Source organism: Anolis carolinensis, chromosome 6 (genome assembly GCF_035594765.1).
Source record: "Anolis carolinensis isolate JA03-04 chromosome 6, rAnoCar3.1.pri, whole genome shotgun sequence".
Lineage (NCBI taxonomy): Eukaryota > Metazoa > Chordata > Lepidosauria > Squamata > Dactyloidae > Anolis > Anolis carolinensis.
In genome coordinates, this window is record NC_085846.1 from 495,519 (window position 1) to 516,569 (window position 21,051).

Here is a 21,051-nt window from a genome sequence, read left to right on the forward strand (position 1 = left end):
TGCCATATGTTGCACACACACACACACACACACTCCACAACTGCTGTGCAATTGCTCCTGCAATTTCACAAGCAGGGTGGCTCCCTTCACACAAAACAGTAGAACTGTCACAGCAACCATGCAATTGCTCTGGTTTTTGCACAAGTAGGACGGTTTCCCTCGCACAAATGATGGAGCTGTGGTGGAAAACACAAGCATGGAGACATCTAAATGCAACTTCAGTTGTGCCACATGTTGCACACACATGACTGTAGTGAAATTGCTTTGTCCTTTGCACAAGCAGGGCGGCCTCCCTGGAACAAAACAATGCTCCAGTGAAAAACACAAGCATGGACACACCAATATATAACTCCAGTTCTGCTACATGTTGCACCTTCCTTCCCTTGCATTTGGCTGCTGCATCCTGCACACAAGCACTTGGCTCCTGCCACGATGGCCGTGCAATTGCTCCTGGAATTGCACAAGCAGGGCAGCTCCCTTGCCAAAAAACAGTGGCACTCCAGTGGAAAACACAAGCATGGAGACACCCAAATGCAACTTCAGACATGCCACATGTTGCACACACACACCTCCATATCTGCTGTGCAATTGCTCTGGCCTTTGCAAAGCAGGGCAGCCCCCCTCACACAAAACAGTAGAAAGCACTTGGTCCTTGTCATGACAGCCATGCAATTGCTCTGGACTTTGCACAAGCAGGGCGGCTTCCTTTGCACAAATAGCAGCGCTCCGGTGGGAAACACAAGCATGGAGACACGCGAATGCAACTTCGGACATGCCACATGTTGCACACACACACCTCCATAACTGCTGTGCAATTGCTCTGGACTTTGCACAAGCAGGACAGCTTCCTTTGCACAAATAGCAGCGCTCCGGTGGGAAACACAAGCATGGAGACACGCGAATGCAACTTCGGACATGCCACATGTTGCACACACACACCTCCATAACTGCTGTGCAATTGCTCTGGACTTTGCACAAGCAGGACAGCTTCCTTTGCACAAATAGCAGCGCTCCGGTGGGAAACACAAGCATGGAGACACGCGAATGCAACTTCAGACATGCCACATGTTGCACACACACACCTCCATAACTGCTGTGCAATTGCTCTGGACTTTGCACAAGCAGGACAGCTTCCTTTGCACAAATAGCAGTGCTCCCGTGGAAAACACAAGCATGGAGACACGCGAATGCAACTTCAATCGTGCCACATGTTGCAATCCCCTTCTCTTGCATTTGGCTGCTGCATCCTGCACGCAAGCATTCGTGCACCTGCCACAACTACTGTGTAATTGCTCTAGCCTTTGCACAACAAGGCAACTTCCCTTGCACAAAAGAAGTGGTGCTCCGGTGAAAAACACAAGCATGGAGACACTCATATGCGACTTGAGTCATGGCACGTGTTGCACCCTGCCTTCCCTTGTATTTGGTGGCTGCATTCTGCGCACAAGCACCTGGTCCCTGTCACGACTGCTGTGCAATTGCTCTTTCCTTGACACTTCCTTTGCACAAACAGCAGTGCTCCAGTGAAAGCACAAGCATGGAGATATCCCAATGCAACTTCAGTCATGCCACATGCTGCGCACACACCCCCTCCACGACTGCTGTGCAAGTGTTCAAGTGCAAGTGTTCAAGTGCAAGTGTTCAAGTGCAAGTGTTCAAGTGCAAGCGTTCAAGTGCAAGCGCTCAAGTGCAAGCGCTCAAGTGCAAGCGCCCAAGTGCAAGCGTCCAAGTACAAGTGTTCCAAGTACAAGTGTTCCAAGTACAAGTGTCCGAGTGAAAGTGTCCGAGTGCAAGCGTTTGAGTGCAAGCGTTCGAGTGCAAGCGTTCGAGTGCAAGCGTTCGAGTGCAAGCGTTCAAGTGCAAGCGTTCAAGTGCAAGCGTTCAAGTGCAAGCGTTCAAGTGCAAGCGTCCAAGTGCAAGTGTCCAAGTGCAAGTGTCCAAGTGCAAGTGTCCAAGTGCAAGCGTTCAAGTGCAAGCGTTCAAGTGCAAGCGTTCAAGTGCAAGCGTTCAAGTGCAAGCATTCAAGTGCAAGCGTTCAAGTGCAAGTGTTCTGGCCTTTGCACAAGCAGGGAGGCTCCCCTCGCACAAAACAGTAGAAACACATGGAGATACAGAAATGCAACTTCTGTTTGCGCCATAGAGTGGCAAAACGTTCTGAAGCTCCATGTGCACCAGGCTCTTTTTTACTAAACTTTCTCTCTTTTTTTGGGGGGGGGGAGGGAATCCCCAAGGCGATCTCTCTATCTCCCTCGTTATCTCCTTCCGGATCCTGCTTTGTAAGAGGAAGTTCCGTGGGCGTCTTGTGCAACGGCAGAGCCCTGGCGTATGCGTGCGTGGGTGTCTATGTGAGCAGGAAGCAGTGCTGGTGCTGGGTGCGCCAGGATCGAGGCGCACCCCCCCCCCCCCCCGCCTTCCCCAAAAGGCTGGGCAGGAGGAAGGAAGCGGGTGGAGAGGAAGAGGGACAGGAAACCCGCAGCAGCAACAGCAACAGCAACAGCAACAGGCAGCCCTGGCCTGGCCCTCTGCTCCTTCTTCTTCTTTGCACAAGAAGAGCAATGATGCTGCGGTTGCAAGCGCATGCAAAGGCTGGCGTCAGCCGCACTGTGGCCTCAAGGGGGGGGGGGGCATTAAAAAGTGGGGAGGGAGGGAGGAAAGAAGGAAGCAAGGGATGGCTATGGCAGCAACTCACTTTGCAGTTGGGGCTGGACTTCTTGAAGACCCTGCGGGGAGAAAAAGAGGAAGAGTCAGTGAGGAGGGAGAGGCAACGCTGGTGAAAAGAGGAACATTATTATATGGGGAAGATGGCTCTCAATTGCCCCCTCCCCACCCCAGCCCCTTCCCCAAATGCAAGGGCCCTCTTCCCCAAAAGAGCAGTCTTCGGGGACACACTCAACACCAACAGGAACAGTGCAATGGCATGCTTCCATCATAATTCAAATTGTATGCTCATGTTTTTAGGTTAAGCCACTTTGAGTCTCCTGCGGGAGAGATAAAGTGGGGTATACATTATATATACATACACACACACACACAACATATATATACATACACACACACACACACACACAACATATATATATATATATACACATACACACACACACATATATTATAATGATAATAATAATAGTAATAATTTTAATTGTATGCTAATGCTTTTAGGTTAAGCCGCTTTGAGTCTCCTGCGGGAGAGATAAAGTGGGGTATACATTATATATACATACACACACACACACACACACACAACATATATATATATATACACACACACACACACACACATACATACATACACACACACACACACACACACACACATATTATAATGATAATAATAATAATAATAATTTTAATTGTATGCTAATGCTTTTAGGTTAAGCCGCTTTGAGTCTCCTGCGGCAGAGATAAAGCAGGGTATACATTATATATGCAGTAGAGTCTCACTTATCCAACACTTGCTTATCCAATGTTCTGGATTATCCAACGCATTTTTGTAGCCAATGTTTTCAATACATCATGATATTTTGCTGCTAAATTTGTAAATACAGTAATTATTACATAGCATTACTGCCTATTGAACTACTTTTTCTGTCAAATTTGTTGTATAACATGATGCTTTGGTGCTTAATTTGTAAAATCATAACCTATTTTGATGTTTAATAGGCTTTTCCTTAATATCTCCTTAGTATCGCTTATCCAACATTCTGCCGGCCCGTTTACATTGGATAAACAAGACTCTACTGTATATGTGTGTGTGTGTGTGTGTGTGTGTGTGTGTGTATATATATACACATACACACACACACACACACACACACACACAAAACATATATATATATACACACATATATAATAATAATAATAATAATTTTAATTGTACGCTCATGCTTTTAGGTTAAACCACTTTGAGTCTTCTGCACACACACACATATGCGTGTGTGTATATATATGTGTATATGTGTATGAGAGATAAAGCAGGGTATACATTATATATACACACACATACACACACACACACATAAAACACACACATACACACACACACACATATTATAATGATAATAAAAATAATAATTTTAATTGCATGCTAACGCTTTTAGGTTAAACCACTTTGAGTCTCCTGCAGGAGAGATAAAGCGGGATATACATTACACACACACACACATATATGTATTATAATGATAATGATAATAATCATTTTAATTTCAATGGGTGAAAAACTCAGGGCTATGTCTGTTTTTATTGTTGTTTTTATTGTTATTTTAAAGCTAAGTGTACTGTTTTAATCTATTTCTGTAAATCACTCCGAGCCAAACTGTTTATTATACAAGTCTAATAAATAAAATAAATAAAATAAAATAAATTGTATAATAAATTTATTAAATTATTTAAATTGTATAATAAATAAATTTATTATACAAGTCTAATAAATAAAATAAGTAAAATTAAACCATTTAAGTCTCCTGCAGGAGAGATAATGCAGGGTATACATTATACACTCTCACACACATATTATAATCATAATAATAATAATTTTAATTGTATGCTAATGTTTTTAGGTTAAACCACTTCGAGTAACCAGCACATATATACATGTGTGTGTGTGTATATACACACACACATACAAATACATATATAATAATAATAATAATTTAAATTTTATGCTAATGCTTTTAGGCTAAGCTGCTTTGTGTCTCCTGCAGGAGAGATTAAGCAGGGTATAAATATAATAATAATAATAATAATAATAATAATAATAATAATGTATATATATATACACACACACATATATTATAATGATAATAAAAATAATAATTTAAATTTTATGCTAATGCTTTTAGGTTAAGCTGTTTTGTGTCTCCTGCAGGAGAGATTAAGCAGGGTATAAATATAATAATAATAATAATAATAATAATAATAATAATAATAATAATAATGTATATATATATATACACACACATATATTATAATGATAATAAAAATAATAATTTAAATTTATGCTAATGCTTTTAGGCTAAGCTGCTTTGTGTCTCCCGCAGGAGAGATTAAGCAGGATATAAATATAATAATAATAATAATAATAACAATAACAATAATAATAATAATAATAATAATAGTAATGCTGCCATGGGAAGAACAGCATGCTGTAGAATTTGGGTAGGGGGTCTGTGTTTACAGGTGGAGCAATGATAATAAAAATAATAATTTAAATTTTATGCCATTGCTTTTAGGTTAAGCTGTTTTGTGTCTCCTGCAGGAGAGATTAAGCAGGGTATAAATATAATAATAATAATAATAATAATAATAATAATAATAATAATAATAATAATAATAGTAATGCTGCCATGGGAAGAACAGCATGCTGTAGAATTTGGGTAGGGGGTCTGTGTTTACAGGTGGAGCAATGATAATAATAATAATAATTTAAATTTTATGCTAATGCTTTTAGGCTAAGCTGTTTTGTGTCTCCTGCAGGAGAGATTAAGCAGGGTATAAATATTATAATAATAATAATAATAATAATAATAATAGTAATGCTGCCATGGGAAGAACAGCATGCTGTAGAATTTGGGTAGGGGGTCTGTGTTTACAGGTGGAGCAATGATAATAATAATAATAATTTAAATTTTATGCTAATGCTTTTAGGCTAAGCTGTTTTGTGTCTCCTGCAGGAGAGATTAAGCAGGGTATAAATATAATAATAATAATAATAATAATAATAATAATAATAATAATAATAATAATAATAGTAATGCTGCCATGGGAAGAACAGCATGCTGTAGAATTTGGGTAGGGGTCTGTGTTTACAGGTGGAGCTACCTGGGGGGGGGGAGTGGTGGTGAAATGTTATCCGCCTGGAGCATTTCAATGGGCGTTAATCCAACTCAGTTAATTAATCAGTGCCCTTTAATCTTGTCGACAAGCTTTGCCTGTTGATGGCGTTGGTTTTGCCGGACGGGAGCAGGATGTAAACATTGTAATCTCCAAATAGACTTGCAGGCACGGGCTGACTTTGGCCCTCCTTCCCTGCAGGTGTTTTGGACTACAGCTCCCACAATTCCTAGCAGCCGGTAGGCTGCTAGGAATTGTGGGAGCTGTAGTCCAAAACACCTGCAGGGAAGGAGGGCCAAAGTCAGCCCGTGCCTGGTTTAAAGGAGACCCTTGAAGGCCATCCAGCCCAGCCCCAGGAAGACACAATCCAAGCCCTCCCCACAGATGGCCAGCCGGCTTCTATTGAATCGTATAACCCTTAGAATTTAAAGGGACCCCCAAAGGCCATCCAGCCCGGCCCCCTTGTGTAGTATGGCACCAGCCAAGCCTTCCCTACAGATGGCCACCTGGCCTTTGTTTACAGAATCAATCAAAAGGGACTCCCAAAGGCCATCCAGTCCATCTCTGGGAAGGCACCAGCCAAACCCTCCCCACAGATGGCCAGCCAGCTTCTACAGAACCATATAATCATATTGTTTAAAGCCACCTGGCCTTTATTTATAGATCCTATGACACCAATTGTTCAAAAGGGACTCCCAGAGGCCATCTAGTCTATCTCTGGGAAGGCACCAACTAAACCCTCCCCACAGATGGCCAGCCAGCTTCTACAGAAGCATATAACCCTATAGTTTAAAGCCACTTAGCCTCTGTTTATAGATCCTATGACTCCAGTAGTTCAAAAGGGACCCCCAGAGGCCATCCAATCCAGCCCCAGGAAGACACAATCCAAGCCCTCCCCACAGATGGCCAGCCAGCTTCTACAGAAGCATATAACCCTATAGTTTAAAGGCACTTAGCCTTTGTTTATAGATCCTATGACTCCTATTGTTCAAAAGGGACCCCCAGAGGCCATCCAGTCCATCTCTGGGAAGGCACCAGCCAAAACCTCCTCACAGATGGCCAGCCAGCTTCTACAGAACCATATAATCATATTGTTTAAAGCCACCTGGCCTTTATTTATAGATCCTATGACTCCTATTGTTCAAAAGGGACCCCCAGAGGCCATCCAGTCCATCTCTGGGAAGGCACCAGCCAAACCCTCCCCACAGATGGCCAGCCAGCTTCTACAGAAGCATATAACCCTATAGTTTAAAGGCACTTAGCCTTTATTTATAGATCCTATGACTCCTATTGTTCAAAAGGGACCCCCAGAGGCCATCCAGTCCATCTCTGGGAAGGCACCAGCCAAACCCTCCCCACAGATGGCCAGCCAGCTTCTACAGAAGCATATAACCCTATAGTTTAAAGGCACTTAGCCTTTATTTATAGATCCTATGACTCCTATTGTTCAAAAGGGACCCCCAGAGGCCATCCAGTCCATCTCTGGGAAGGCACCAGCCAAAACCTCCTCACAGATGGCCAGCCAGCTTCTACAGAACCATATAATCATATTGTTTAAAGCCACCTGGCCTTTATTTATAGATCCTATGACTCCTATTGTTCAAAAGGGACCCCCAGAGGCCATCCAGTCCATCTCTGGGAAGGCACCAGCCAAACCCTCCCCACAGATGGCCAGCCAGCTTCTACAGAAGCATATAACCCTATAGTTTAAAGGCACTTAGCCTTTATTTATAGATCCTATGACTCCTATTGTTCAAAAGGGACCCCCAGAGGCCATCCAGTCCATCTCTGGGAAGGCACCAGCCAAAACCTCCTCACAGATGGCCAGCCAGCTTCTACAGAACCATATAATCATATTGTTTAAAGCCACCTGGCCTTTATTTATAGATCCTATGACTCCTATTGTTCAAAAGGGACCCCCAGAGGCCATCCAGTCCATCTCTGGGAAGGCACCAGCCAAACCCTCCCCACAGATGGCCAGCCAGCTTCTACAGAAGCATATAACCCTATAGTTTAAAGGCACTTAGCCTTTATTTATAGATCCTATGACTCCTATTGTTCAAAAGGGACCCCCAGAGGCCATCCAGTCCATCTCTGGGAAGGCACCAGCCAAAACCTCCTCACAGATGGCCAGCCAGCTTCTACAGAACCATATAATCATATTGTTTAAAGCCACCTGGCCTTTATTTATAGATCCTATGACTCCTATTGTTCAAAAGGGACCCCCAGAGGCCATCCAGTCCATCTCTGGGAAGGCACCAGCCAAACCCTCCCCACAGATGGCCAGCCAGCTTCTACAGAAGCATATAACCCTATAGTTTAAAGGCACTTAGCCTTTATTTATAGATCCTATGACTCCTATTGTTCAAAAGGGACCCCCAGAGGCCATCCAGTCCATCTCTGGGAAGGCACCAGCCAAACCCTCCCCACAGATGGCCAGCCAGCTTCTACAGAAGCATATAACCCTATAGTTTAAAGGCACTTAGCCTTTATTTATAGATCCTATGACTCCTATTGTTCAAAAGGGACCCCCAGAGGCCATCCAGTCCATCTCTGGGAAGGCACCAGCCAAAACCTCCTCACAGATGGCCAGCCAGCTTCTACAGAACCATATAATCATATTGTTTAAAGCCACCTGGCCTTTATTTATAGATCCTATGACTCCTATTGTTCAAAAGGGACCCCCAGAGGCCATCCAGTCCATCTCTGGGAAGGCACCAGCCAAACCCTCCCCACAGATGGCCAGCCAGCTTCTACAGAAGCATATAACCCTATAGTTTAAAGGCACTTAGCCTTTATTTATAGATCCTATGACTCCTATTGTTCAAAAGGGACCCCCAGAGGCCATCCAGTCCATCTCTGGGAAGGCACCAGCCAAAACCTCCTCACAGATGGCCAGCCAGCTTCTACAGAACCATATAATCATATTGTTTAAAGCCACCTGGCCTTTATTTATAGATCCTATGACTCCTATTGTTCAAAAGGGACCCCCAGAGGCCATCCAGTCCATCTCTGGGAAGGCACCAGCCAAACCCTCCCCACAGATGGCCAGCCAGCTTCTACAGAAGCATATAACCCTATAGTTTAAAGGCACTTAGCCTTTATTTATAGATCCTATGACTCCTATTGTTCAAAAGGGACCCCCAGAGGCCATCCAGTCCATCTCTGGGAAGGCACCAGCCAAAACCTCCTCACAGATGGCCAGCCAGCTTCTACAGAACCATATAATCATATTGTTTAAAGCCACCTGGCCTTTATTTATAGATCCTATGACTCCTATTGTTCAAAAGGGACCCCCAGAGGCCATCCAGTCCATCTCTGGGAAGGCACCAGCCAAAACCTCCTCACAGATGGCCAGCCAGCTTCTACAGAACCATATAATCATATTGTTTAAAGCCACCTGGCCTTTATTTATAGATCCTATGACTCCTATTGTTCAAAAGGGACCCCCAGAGGCCATCCAGTCCATCTCTGGGAAGGCACCAGCCAAACCCTCCCCACAGATGGCCAGCCAGCTTCTACAGAAGCATATAACCCTATAGTTTAAAGGCACTTAGCCTTTATTTATAGATCCTATGACTCCTATTGTTCAAAAGGGACCCCCAGAGGCCATCCAGTCCATCTCTGGGAAGGCACCAGCCAAAACCTCCTCACAGATGGCCAGCCAGCTTCTACAGAACCATATAATCATATTGTTTAAAGCCACCTGGCCTTTATTTATAGATCCTATGACTCCTATTGTTCAAAAGGGACCCCCAGAGGCCATCCAGTCCATCTCTGGGAAGGCACCAGCCAAACCCTCCCCACAGATGGCCAGCCAGCTTCTACAGAAGCATATAACCCTATAGTTTAAAGGCACTTAGCCTTTGTTTATAGATCCTATGACTCCTATTGTTCAAAAGGGACCCCCAGAGGCCATCCAGTCCATCTCTGGGAAGGCACCAGCCAAACCCTCCTCACAGATGGCCAGCCAGCTTCTACAGAACCATATAATCCTATAGTTTAAAGGCACCCAGTCTCTGTTTATGGAATCCCATAACCCTAGAATGTAAAGGGACCCCCAGAGGCCATGCAGTCCATCCCCGGGAGGGCCCCGTCCAAGCCCTCCGCACAGATGGCCAGCCAGCCTGGACAGAAGCCTAAGATCCTGGCCCCTTCTGGTACCTGGTGCCGGCCTTCTCCCCCATCCTTCTTCCTTCCTTCCTTCTTCCTTCTTTCCTTGCTTCCTTCCTTCCTCTTCCTTCTCCTCAGCGCCGCGCAGAGGCAGCCATGGCCCCCTCCTTGCTTGCTTCCAGGGGCCCCGGGTCACGTGGGCAGGCCCCCGCAGCCAATCCCGGGGCGCGCCCGAGAGGAGGGGGCCGACGTCATCGCGGCAGAAGGAGAGGGGAGGGGGGAGTGACCCCGCCCTCACCCCCCGGAGAGGCCGCGCCTGCGCAGAAGCACCCAAAGGGAATTCACCCTGCCAGGGAGGAGGAGGAGGAGGAGGAGCATATATTGATATACAGTAGAGTCTCACTTATCCGACATTCGCTTATCCAGCGTTCTGGATTATCCAACGCAATCTGCCTCTCACCTGGATCCACAGCTGTTTCTCTAGGCAGCAAGGACTGAACTGTTTGTGCATTTAGTTTCCAACAATGTTGTTACTGCAAGTTCATTTTATGCAGTTCTATCTTTATTTGCAGGCAATTTGTAAGTAGCCAGTGTTTTTGTAGTCAGTGTTTTCAATACATTGTGATGTTTTGGGGCTAAATTCATAAATACAGTAATTACAGGAGAGTCTCACTTATCCAACATTCACTTATCCAACGTTCTGGATTATCCAACGCATTTTTGTAGTCAATGTTTTCAATATATCGTGATGTTTTGGGGCTAAATTCATAAATACAGTAATTACTACATAATGTTACCATGTATTAAACTACTTTTTCTGTCAAATCTGTTGTATAACATGATGTTTTGGTGCTTAATTTGTAAAATCATAACCTAATTTGATGTTTAATAGGCTTTTCTTTAATTTCTCCTTATTATCCAACATTTTTGCTCATCCAACATTCTGCCGGCCCGTTTATGTTGGATAATAATAATAATAATAATAATAACTTTATTTTTATACCCCGCCCCATCTCCCCGAAGGGACTCGGGGCGGCTTACATGGGGCCAGGCCCGATAAAACAAACAAATAACAGTAACAAAGCAATAAAACAATTATCCCAGTAAAAAACATCAACATCAATAAAAACAATCATTAAAATCAACAAGCAGGATACAGTGTTAAAAACAGGAGACTAAGTCGTAGATCCCAGGCGAAATGCAGAGTGTTACGAAATGGGGAAAGGAAATTTCACAGTTGAATGGACAATAAAGTGCGGTATAAAATGGCTAAGTGAGACTCTACTGTATATGTAAATACCTTAAGTAATTAACAAATGATAAGTAATGAGGTGATACACAGATGTAAGTATTATAATGATAAGGATATGCTTATAATAGGTAAATAATACTCATTAGGCCAATAGTAAATGACCAATATCCGGGTGCTGGGTCATGGACGAAGGCAGGGAGTTTCAGAAAAACTATAGAGCAACAGATATCTATATATCTCTTGATCTGTAACTAAATCAATTATGACACTGATTTATACAATGCATATACAGTAGAGTCTAACTTATCCAAGCTAAACGGGCCGGCTAAACGTTGGATAAGCGAATATGTTGGATAATAAGGAGAGATTAAGGAAAAGCCTATTAAACATCAAATTAGGTTATGATTTTACAAATTAAGCACCAAAACATCATGTTATACAACAAATTTGACAGAAAAAGCAGTTCAATACGCAGTAATGCTATGTAGTAATTACTGTATTTATGAAGTTAGCACCAAAATATAATGATGTATTGAAAACATTGACTACAAAAATGTGTTTGGATAAGTGAGACTCTACTGTATATATAAATACCATAAGTAATAAACAAATGATAAGTAATGAGGTGATACACAAATGAAAGTATTATAATAATGGAGGAAGGAAGGCAGGAAGTTTCAGAAAAACTATAGAGCAATCTACATATCTCTTGATCTGTAACTAAATCAATTATGACACTAATTTGTACAATGCATATAATATGTACAGTTAGGTTATTATTAATATCAATACTAACTTTAATTCAAGAACATTCCCAAGAAGAAATAACGAGGAACTGGTTTTTCTTGATGAATAATTGATATTGATGTGTATGTTGCCCAGGGTACTGATACTAATAATAATCTTACTGTACACATTATATGCATTGTATAAATCAATGTCATAATTGATTTAGTTACAGAACAACTTAACACTTATGCAAAGTTTGTACATGTATACATATATACATATATACAATATAATTGCCAATAATATATAATGTTGTAATATATTGTATATACATATAATATTAATAATATTATATTGTAATACAATATAATACTAAAATACAATATAATAATATTAATTATATATTGTATATTACATGTAATATTAATAATAATATTACAATATATTGATATAGTAAAAGGTAAAGGTAAAGGTTTTCCCCTGACGTTAAGTCCAGTCGTGTTTGACTCTGGGGGTTGGTGCCCATCTCCATTTCTAAGCCGAAGAGCCAGCGTTGTCCGTAGACACCTCCAAGGCCATGTGGCCACTGGCATGACTGCATGGAGTGCCAATGTTACCTTCCCGCTGGAGCAGTACCTATTGATCTACTCACACTCTGGGGGTTGGTGCTCATCTCCATTTCTAAGCCGAAGAGCCGGCATTGTCTATAGACTCCTCCAAGGTCATGTGGCTGGCATGACTGCATGGAATGCCGTTACCTTCCTGCCGGAGCGGTACCTATTGATCTACTCACATTGGCATGTTTTCGAACTGCTAGGTTGGCAGGAGCTGGGGCTAACACCGGGTGCTCATTCCGCTCTTGGGATTTGAACCTGGAACCTTTCGGTCTGCAAGTTCAGCAGCTCAGTTATTATATATTATGTTTATATTGGAGTCCCTGGTGGCACAGCGGATTAAACCGCTGAGCTGCTGAACTTGACCGGGAGGTTGGCAGTTTGAATCCGGGGAGTGGGAGGTGAGTTCCCGCTGTTAGCCCCAGCTTCTGCCAACCTAGCAGTTCAAAAACATGCATATGTGAGTAGATCAATAGGTACCGCCTCAGTGGGAAGGTAATGGTGCTCCATGCAGTCATGCCAGTATTTACATATCATTATTATTGGGCCATCTGTCGGGGGTGCTTTGAACGCAATTTCCTGCTACTTAGCAGAATGGGGTTGGACTGGATGGCCCATGAGGTCTCTTCCAACTACTATTCTATGGTTCTATGATTATTTATATTATTATTATTATTATTATAATTATAATAATATCATTATTATTATTTATTACCTATTTATTGCCAACCCCCAGAGTGAGACATGACTGGACTTAACGTCAGGGGAAACCTTTACCTTTACCTATAATAACCAATGAGATATAAATATACATATGTATACATGCAAATAGAATAATAGTAATAAATGAATAATAATCTGTAAATAACAATAATATGTTTTCGAAGGCTTGCATAACAATATGGAAATAGTGTATTTCATATAATAATAATGACAATAACAATATCAGGAGATGCTCAGCGGCACTTTCCCCTTCTCCTGCCCTGGAGCAGGCCCCGCCCCTTTCAATGCAAATAAGGGAGCGGCTGTTTCAAGATCCCCGCCTCCGGTCTCGCAGCGCTGAACCAGGCTGCTGTTTCCAGGCTCCCCGGCGGTGAGCCTCCTTCCCTCCCTCCCGGCATGCCCCGCGGGCGAGGGATTGAGCCGCTCCTTCCACTGACCTCACCGCCCTTTCCTCCTCTTGGCGCATGCGCGGTGCGTCAGGGGGGCGAGCATCATGGCGGCGGCTGTGGCGGCGGCGTCTTCGTCCTCGTCGCCGGGCTTCTCTCCGCCTTCGCCGCCTCCTCCTCCGGCGACGGGGGGCCGCCTGGCGCTGGAGGCGCTGCTGCCGGGGCTGCTGCGGGGCGCTTCTCCGGCGCTGCCTCCGCCAGGCCTGCCCGGGCTGATCCGATGCGCCAGGGAATGCGGGGCCGCGCGCGCCCAGGTGGGCCTCACAGCGCCAGGGCGCATGCGCGGAGCATCCTGGCCCGCAAGAACAACTGGGTGGCTGTGAGTTTGGCGGGTCGCGTGGCTAATGCATTCCAGTAGCATTCTCTCCTGGCGTTTCGCCTGCATTTGTGGCTAATAGCACCTTCAGGGGTTCTGTTGGCAGTGAGGCAAGTGGAGTGTGTGTATATATACATATACAGTAATAATAATAATAATAGCAACAACTTTATTTTGTATCTCGCCTCCATCTCCCTGAAGGGACTCGGGGCGGCTCACATGGGGATAGAACCAACAACACAAGTTAAAACACAGAGCAACCCATTACAAATATTATAACTACATAAAACAATAAAACACATCAACAGAATTAAAACCAGGACAATAATACAGTGGAGTCTCACTTATCCAACATAAACGGGCCGGCAGTGAGGCAAGTGGAGTATATATACATATACTGTACAGTAATAATAATAACAACAACAACTTTATTTTGTATCTCGCCTCCATCTCCCTGAAGGGACTCAGGGCGGCTCACATGGGGACAGAACTAACAACACAAGTTAAAACACAGCAACCCATTACAGATATTATAACTACATAAAACAATAAAACACATCAACAGAATTAAAACCAGGACAATCCAACATAAATGGGCCAGAAGAACGTTGGATAAGCGAATATGTTGGATAATAAGGAGGGATTAAGGAAAAGCCTATTAAACATCAAATTAGGTTATGATTTTAAAAGTTAAGCACCAAAACATCATATTATACAACAAATTTGACGGAAAAGTAGTTCAATACGCAGTAATGCTATGTAGTAATTACCGTATTTACGAATTTAGCACCAAAATATCACAATGCCTTGAAAACACTGACTACAAAAATGCGCTGGATAATCCAGAACGTTGGATAAGTGAGACTCTAATAATGAAACATTTAGAGGGTCCATGTGGAATAATGTCCAGGGTTGGAGAAAGAACCCTCGTCTGTTTCATTGTGTAGCCATGAGGCTGCAGAGTCATTTTGTGAGGGTCTTTTGCATGGAAGTAGCCTGGCTTCTGTTGCCTGGAGGCACCCACTGTTTGCAAGGTGTATCATTGGCACATAGAATCTTATAATATTAGACCTGGAAGAGACTACATAGGCCATCTAGTCCATCCCATTCTGCCACATAGAAAAAGCACAGTCAAAGCCCTCCTCTCCCTGGACGTATGGCCATCCAGCCTCAATGGTGATGATAATAATAATAATAATATCTTTAAAGGCCATCTAGTCCAATCCCCTCCTGCTTCCATACAGGAAAAGTATAGTCAAAGCCCTCCCAACAGATGGCCATCCAGCCTCTGTTTGAAAGCTTCCAAGGAAGGATCTTCCACTGGACTCCGAGGCAGAGAGTTCCACTGCTGAACAGGTCTCCTTACAGTCAAGTTCTTCCTAATGTTCTAGTGGAATCTCCTTTCCTTTAATTTGAACCCATGGCTCCATTGAGTTCTTGTTTCGAGGGCAGAGAAAACCAGGCTGTTCCCTCTTCCTTGGGACATCCTTTCAGAGATTTAAACATGGCTCCTCTCATGTCTCCTCTTAAACTTCTCTTCAGCTAAACATGCCCAGTTCTTTAAGACGCTCCTCATAAGTCATGGTCTCCAGACGTTTGGTCATTTCAGTCTCCCTCTTCCTTTGACACCTTCCAGCTTAGAGTCAATATCTATTTTGTATTGTCGAAGGCTTTCCTGGCCGGAATCACTGGGTTGCTGTGAGTCTTTCGGGTTGTATGGCCATGCTCCAGAAGCTTTCTTTCCTGACGTTTCCCCTACATCTGTGGCAGGCATCCTCAGAGGTTGCGATGAGAAGAGCCATGTTTAAATATCTGAAAGGATGTCCCAAGGAAGAGGGAATGGCCTTGTGTTCTCTGCCCTGGAAACTAGGACTCATAACCTCTGAGGATGCCTGCCACAGATGTGGGCGAAACAGCAAGGGAGAAAGCTTCTGGAACATGGCCAGACAGCCCGAAAGACTCACAGCAACCCAATCTCTTGAACTGTGGGGCCCAGAATGGAACACAGTGTTATTACAGGTAAAGTGGAAGAGAGAGGCACCAGGACTTCTCTCGATCCAGATACTAGACTCCTTTTGATGCAGCCTAAAATCCCACTGGCTTTTTTTAGCTGCTGCACTTGATTCTTAGCTGTCTGGAGTTCCCTTGTTTCTGAGCGGTATTCTTTGTTTACTAGTTTGAGTAAAATGTATACCGTGCAGCTGTGGACACGTCTACATAGGGACCCCAAACTCAGCAGAGCAACACTCAGAAATGGAGGAACTCCAGTCAGCAAGCAATCAAGGGCCCGTGGATGCCTCCCAAAACAGAGGCAACAGAGGCCAGCCTCCTTCCATGCAGATACCCTCACTGATGGACTATGCAAATTTCATGGCTACTCAAATTCTTGCTAATTGCAACATTCACACTTGCTTTAACAGGCAAGGGTTCTTTCTCCCATCCTGGACATTGTTCCACAGCGTTATATATACACCCCACTTGCCTCATTTCCAACAGACCTGTGAACAAACCTCTGAGGATGCCTGCCACAGATGTAGGAGAAACGCCAGGAAATAATGCTACTGGAACATATGGCCATAAAGCCCCGAAACACACAGCAATCCAATAACAACAATAATAGTAACAACAATGCTGCTCTCTTCCTCCAGGCATCGCCTTCCTTGGGCGGCCTCCTCAGCGTCAGCAACGCCCGGCTGGGAAGCATCAAGACCCGGTGAGTGCAGGAGAGAGAGGAAAGAGGGAGAGAGCAGCACCTCCTTACTACTAATTATTTATTATTAACTTATTATTATACTAGCTGTGCCCGGCCACGCCTTGCTGTGGCGAAGTCTGGTAGCATGGGAAATAAAGTATTGAGGAATTGGTGGTAGTTAAGGTAAAGGGTCCCCTGGGCTGAGTGGGTTGCTAGGGGACCAAGTGAACAGAGCTTAGCCTTCTAACTGGCAGCAATTGGATAAAAACAATTATTCTTCTCCCTCTAATTAGGACTATATTTTTCTTTTCTTTTTGTTGTATCAACCTAGAGGCATGGATGAGGGGTTGTGCTGTCAATTTTCGAGGTTGTGGGGTGTTTACTTTTGTTGTTTTGTCCGCTGCCGTGATGCCATCACTCTTTTATATATATAGATAGATTTGCAGTTATATATATATATCCTTACAATCACGAAGGAACCCCCAAAGGACATCCAGTCCACCCCAGGAAGATGCAATCAAAGCCCCCCCCCCCCAAACAGATGGCCACCAAGCCTCTGTTTATAGAATCGTATCATCCTAGAGTTTAAAGGGACCCCTGAAGGGCATCCAGCCCAGCCCCCTTCTGCAGAAAGACACTAGCCAAGCCTATCTTACAGATGGCCATCTAGCCTTTGCTTATAGAAGGATCATCACCTGGAGGGAGGATCGAAGTTGGCCCATGCCCGATCTAGCTTCAGTTTATAGAATCGTATGATCCTAGAATTTCGAGAGACCCTCCAGAGGCCATCCAGCCCAGACCCCTTCTGCTGAAAGACACCGGCCAAACCCTCCCCAGAGATGGCCAGTCAGCCTCCATTTAAAAGCCTCCAGAGGAGGGATCATAGAAGAAGCCTAGCCTTCCAGTCTATCCCCAGCCAAGACACCAGCCAAGCTCTCTTCCTAAATGGCCAGCCAGTTTCTGTTTTTGGAAGCATGTAACCTAGGGTTTAATAACAATAACAACAACAACAACTTTATTCTTGTACCCCGCCTCCATCTCCCCAAAGGGATTCGGGGCGGCTTACATAAGAAAAGGGGACCCCTGAACGCCATCCAGCCTCTGCTTAAAATCCTGTGGAGAAGGAATCATAGATGAATCCTAGAGTCGGAAGGGACCCACAGAGGACATCCAGACCAGCTGCCTTCTGCAGAGAGACACCAGCCAAGCTCTCTCCACAGATGGCCATCCAGTCCCTGCTTAAAAGCCTTCATAGAATGAATCATAGATGAATCCCAGTTGGATGGGGCCCCGTCATCAAAGCCCTCCCCACGGATGGCCATCCAGCCTCTGTTTATAGAATCCAATAATCCTAGAGTTTAAAGGCACCCCCAAAGGCCATTCAGTGAAGCCTCCTTCTATTATAATGAAAGACACTGTCCAAGCCCTCCCCACAGATGACTTAGAAGCCTCCAGAGATGAATCCCAGATTCACAAGGGACCCCAAAGGCCATCCAGTCCATCCCTGGGAAGGCACCCACCAAGCCCTCCCCATGGATGGCCACTTAGTCTCTGTTTATAGAATCCTGTAAACCTAGAGTTTAAAGGGACCCCCAAAGTCCCTTCTGTCCAGGTCCCTCCTTTCTGCTCTGCAAGTCAGTTACAGGCATGGGCCAATTTCGGCCCCTCTTTGGGTGTTTTGGACTGTTGGGAATTCTGGGAGCTGAAGTCCAAAACACCCGGAGGGAGGGGCAAAGTTGGCCCATGCCCGGATGCCTGTGTGTGTTGTGAGGGGGGGACGCAAGCCTCGCTGGCCCTGACTTCTTCCTTCTCGCCACCCCGGATGGAAGGTTCGAGGGCCTGTGCCTCCTCTCGCTCCTGGTGACGGAGAGCAGCACCGAGACCTTCAGCCAGAACTGCCTGCCGTGGCTCCGGAGCCTCCAGCACCTCATCCAGGTGAGCAGGGAGCGGGCTTTCCGGGTGGATGGCCACCTGTCGGGGGTGCTTTGGTTGTGCTTTTCCTGCACGAAGGCAGAAGGGGGTTGGGTTTGGTGGCAGTCCCTTCTGACTCTGTTATTCTCCGATTCCAAGTCCCAGGACCCTCCCCCCACCATGGAGCTGGCGGTGCTGATCCTGGGGGACCTGCTGGAGTTCTCCTGCCAGCTGCCGGACCTGGCGCGCGAGATCGGCACCAACCACATCCCCGGCCTCCTCACCTCCCTCCTGGCCCTCAAGCCCCAGGTCAGCCCCACCCTCGATCGTTACAGTGTTTTGCTCATGTATTCATGCACCTACCCACCTACCTTCGTGACCGTATCTCCTACCACAAGCCTACACAATCCCTTTGTTCATCGGGGAAGCTCTCCTGTCCCCACTCCCGATATCCCCGACCTGCCTTGTGGGAACAAGGGAGAGGGCCTTCTCTGCTGTGGCCCCCCGATTGTGGAATTCTCTGCCCGCGGAGATTAGGCAAGCCCCCACACTAGCAGCCTTCAAGAAAGACCTGCAAACATGGCTCTTTCGCTGTGCTTTTGGAGAGTAACCATTCTATATTTCTTTTCCGTTGCTCCCCCTAATATCTATCCTCCAGAATACCCCACTCCCTTATGACCCTGTTCGATGTGGTTTTATTTTTATGTCTTTCTCACCCCGAGTTTTAACTTAATGTTCATGTGGTCTGCCCTTGTTTTCATTGTCTCCTTGTTTTATTTTGTAATGGATATTATTATTTATTGTATTGCTTATTGTATTGTGTTGTGCTGTTCTTTTATATCCTGTTTACATTGTATTGTTTTGGGCATGGCCCCATGTAAGCCACCCCGAGTCACCGTTGGGGAGATGGTGGCGGGGTATAAATAAAGTTTTATTATTATTATTATTATTATTATTATTATTATTATTATTATTATTATTATTATTCCTACATTCCGTCTTTTACTTTCCTGTCCTTCTCTTGCTCAGTGCCAGCTCTCCGCCCTGGAAGGAAGCAAGGCCTGCATGACCTTCTACCCCCGGGCCTGTGGCTCCTTGCGAGTAAGTGTCCTCTGGCCTCTCCGCGCTCAGTGCCTGCGCTCCGGCGTCCGTGGCTGACCTTCCCTCTCACCTTCCTTTTCCTGCCCTTTTGCAGGGCAAACTGGCGGCCTTCTTCCTCTCCTGCGTGGACGCAGAAGTGCCTCGCTTGCAACAGGTAAGCCCTTCCTCCCCATCCCTTGGACCTTCCCAACCCCAGATGTTCCAGTTTGCACTGGAAAAGGCTCCTCTCGGTGTCAGCAGCCTCCTCTGTTTATAGGTGCAACACGTATAACTCTTGCCCTTCTCGTTCAGTTCGACCTCGTGCATAAATCAGGGACAGGCCTTGAAGCCAAAGTTATAGATTTGGAGGTCACCTGCAGACAGGTGGAGGGTGGGACCCTGAGGCTCAGCACGGGCTCTTACGTGGGGTCCGCTATTGGGTGGACTGTGGACCAGGTAGGAAAGAGTCCATCTGTGGAGACCATAATGTCAAAGGAACACTGGCCATAAAGTACAGTAGAGTCTCGCTTATCCAACATAAATGGGCCGGCAGAATATTGGATATGCAAATATGTTGGATAATAAGAGGCATTAAGGAAAAGCCTATTAAACATCAAATTAGGTTATGATTTTACAAATTAAGCACCAAAACATCATGTTAGACAACAAATTTGACGGAAAATGTAGTTCAATACACAGCAATGTTTTGTAATAATTACTGTATTTACGAATTTAGCACCAAAATATCACAGTGTATTGCAAAGATTGACTACAAAAATGCGTTGGTTAATCCATAACGTTGGATAAGCGAGTGTTGGATAAATGAGACTCTACTGTAGTATGCAATGTTCTGACTGTAACTACAGTAGAGTCTCACTTATCCAACATTCTGGATTATCCCAATGCATTTTTGTAGTCAAATGATTTCAAAATATCGTGATATTTTGGTGCTAAATTAGTAATTACTGCATAGCATTACTGTGTATCAAACTACTTTTTCTGTCAAATGTGTTGTATAACATGATGTTTTGGTGCTTAATTTGTAAAATCATAACCTAATTTGATGTTTAATGGGCTTTTCCTTAATCCCTCCTTATTATCCAACATATTCACTTATCCAACGTTCTGCCAGCCTATTTATGTTGGATAGGTGAGAATCTACTGTATGTCCACTTTAACTGAATGGTTTGTCTTGTTATGATGTTGCTTATTATGTTTGTCTGTGTTCAAGTTGTATGTTGTTTTTGACAACTGACTGTTTTGCACACACATTGGAAACCGCCCTGAGTCTTCTCAAGGAGATAGAGCAGTATATAAATAAAGTTTCATTATTATTATATTGT

The 21,051-nt window shown here is 44.5% G+C and overlaps 2 protein-coding genes across 2 annotated transcripts in view; one reads left to right on the plus strand and one right to left on the minus strand.

Annotated features, from left to right (window-relative positions):
- The window catches only part of arrb2 (arrestin beta 2), a 50,038-nt gene extending 39,854 nt beyond the window's left edge, over positions 1 to 10,184 (minus strand). Inside the window, exons 1-2 of the mRNA XM_062957540.1 lie at positions 9,997 to 10,184; positions 2,690 to 2,720 (exon numbers count right to left, since the gene is read on the minus strand). Coding sequence (XP_062813610.1) covers positions 2,690 to 2,720; positions 9,997 to 10,019 — 54 coding nt within the window. The 5' untranslated portion in view covers positions 10,020 to 10,184. The remainder of the gene's footprint in view (positions 1 to 2,689; positions 2,721 to 9,996) is intronic.
- Positions 10,185 to 13,719: 3,535 nt separating this feature from the next.
- Positions 13,720 to 21,051, plus strand: part of pelp1 (proline, glutamate and leucine rich protein 1) — a 49,319-nt gene continuing 41,987 nt past the window's right edge. Inside the window, 6 exon segments of the mRNA XM_062983732.1 lie at positions 13,720 to 13,963; positions 16,674 to 16,738; positions 18,547 to 18,652; positions 18,788 to 18,937; positions 19,658 to 19,729; positions 19,824 to 19,883. Of these exon segments, the coding sequence (XP_062839802.1) occupies positions 13,757 to 13,963; positions 16,674 to 16,738; positions 18,547 to 18,652; positions 18,788 to 18,937; positions 19,658 to 19,729; positions 19,824 to 19,883 (660 nt within the window). The 5' untranslated portion in view covers positions 13,720 to 13,756.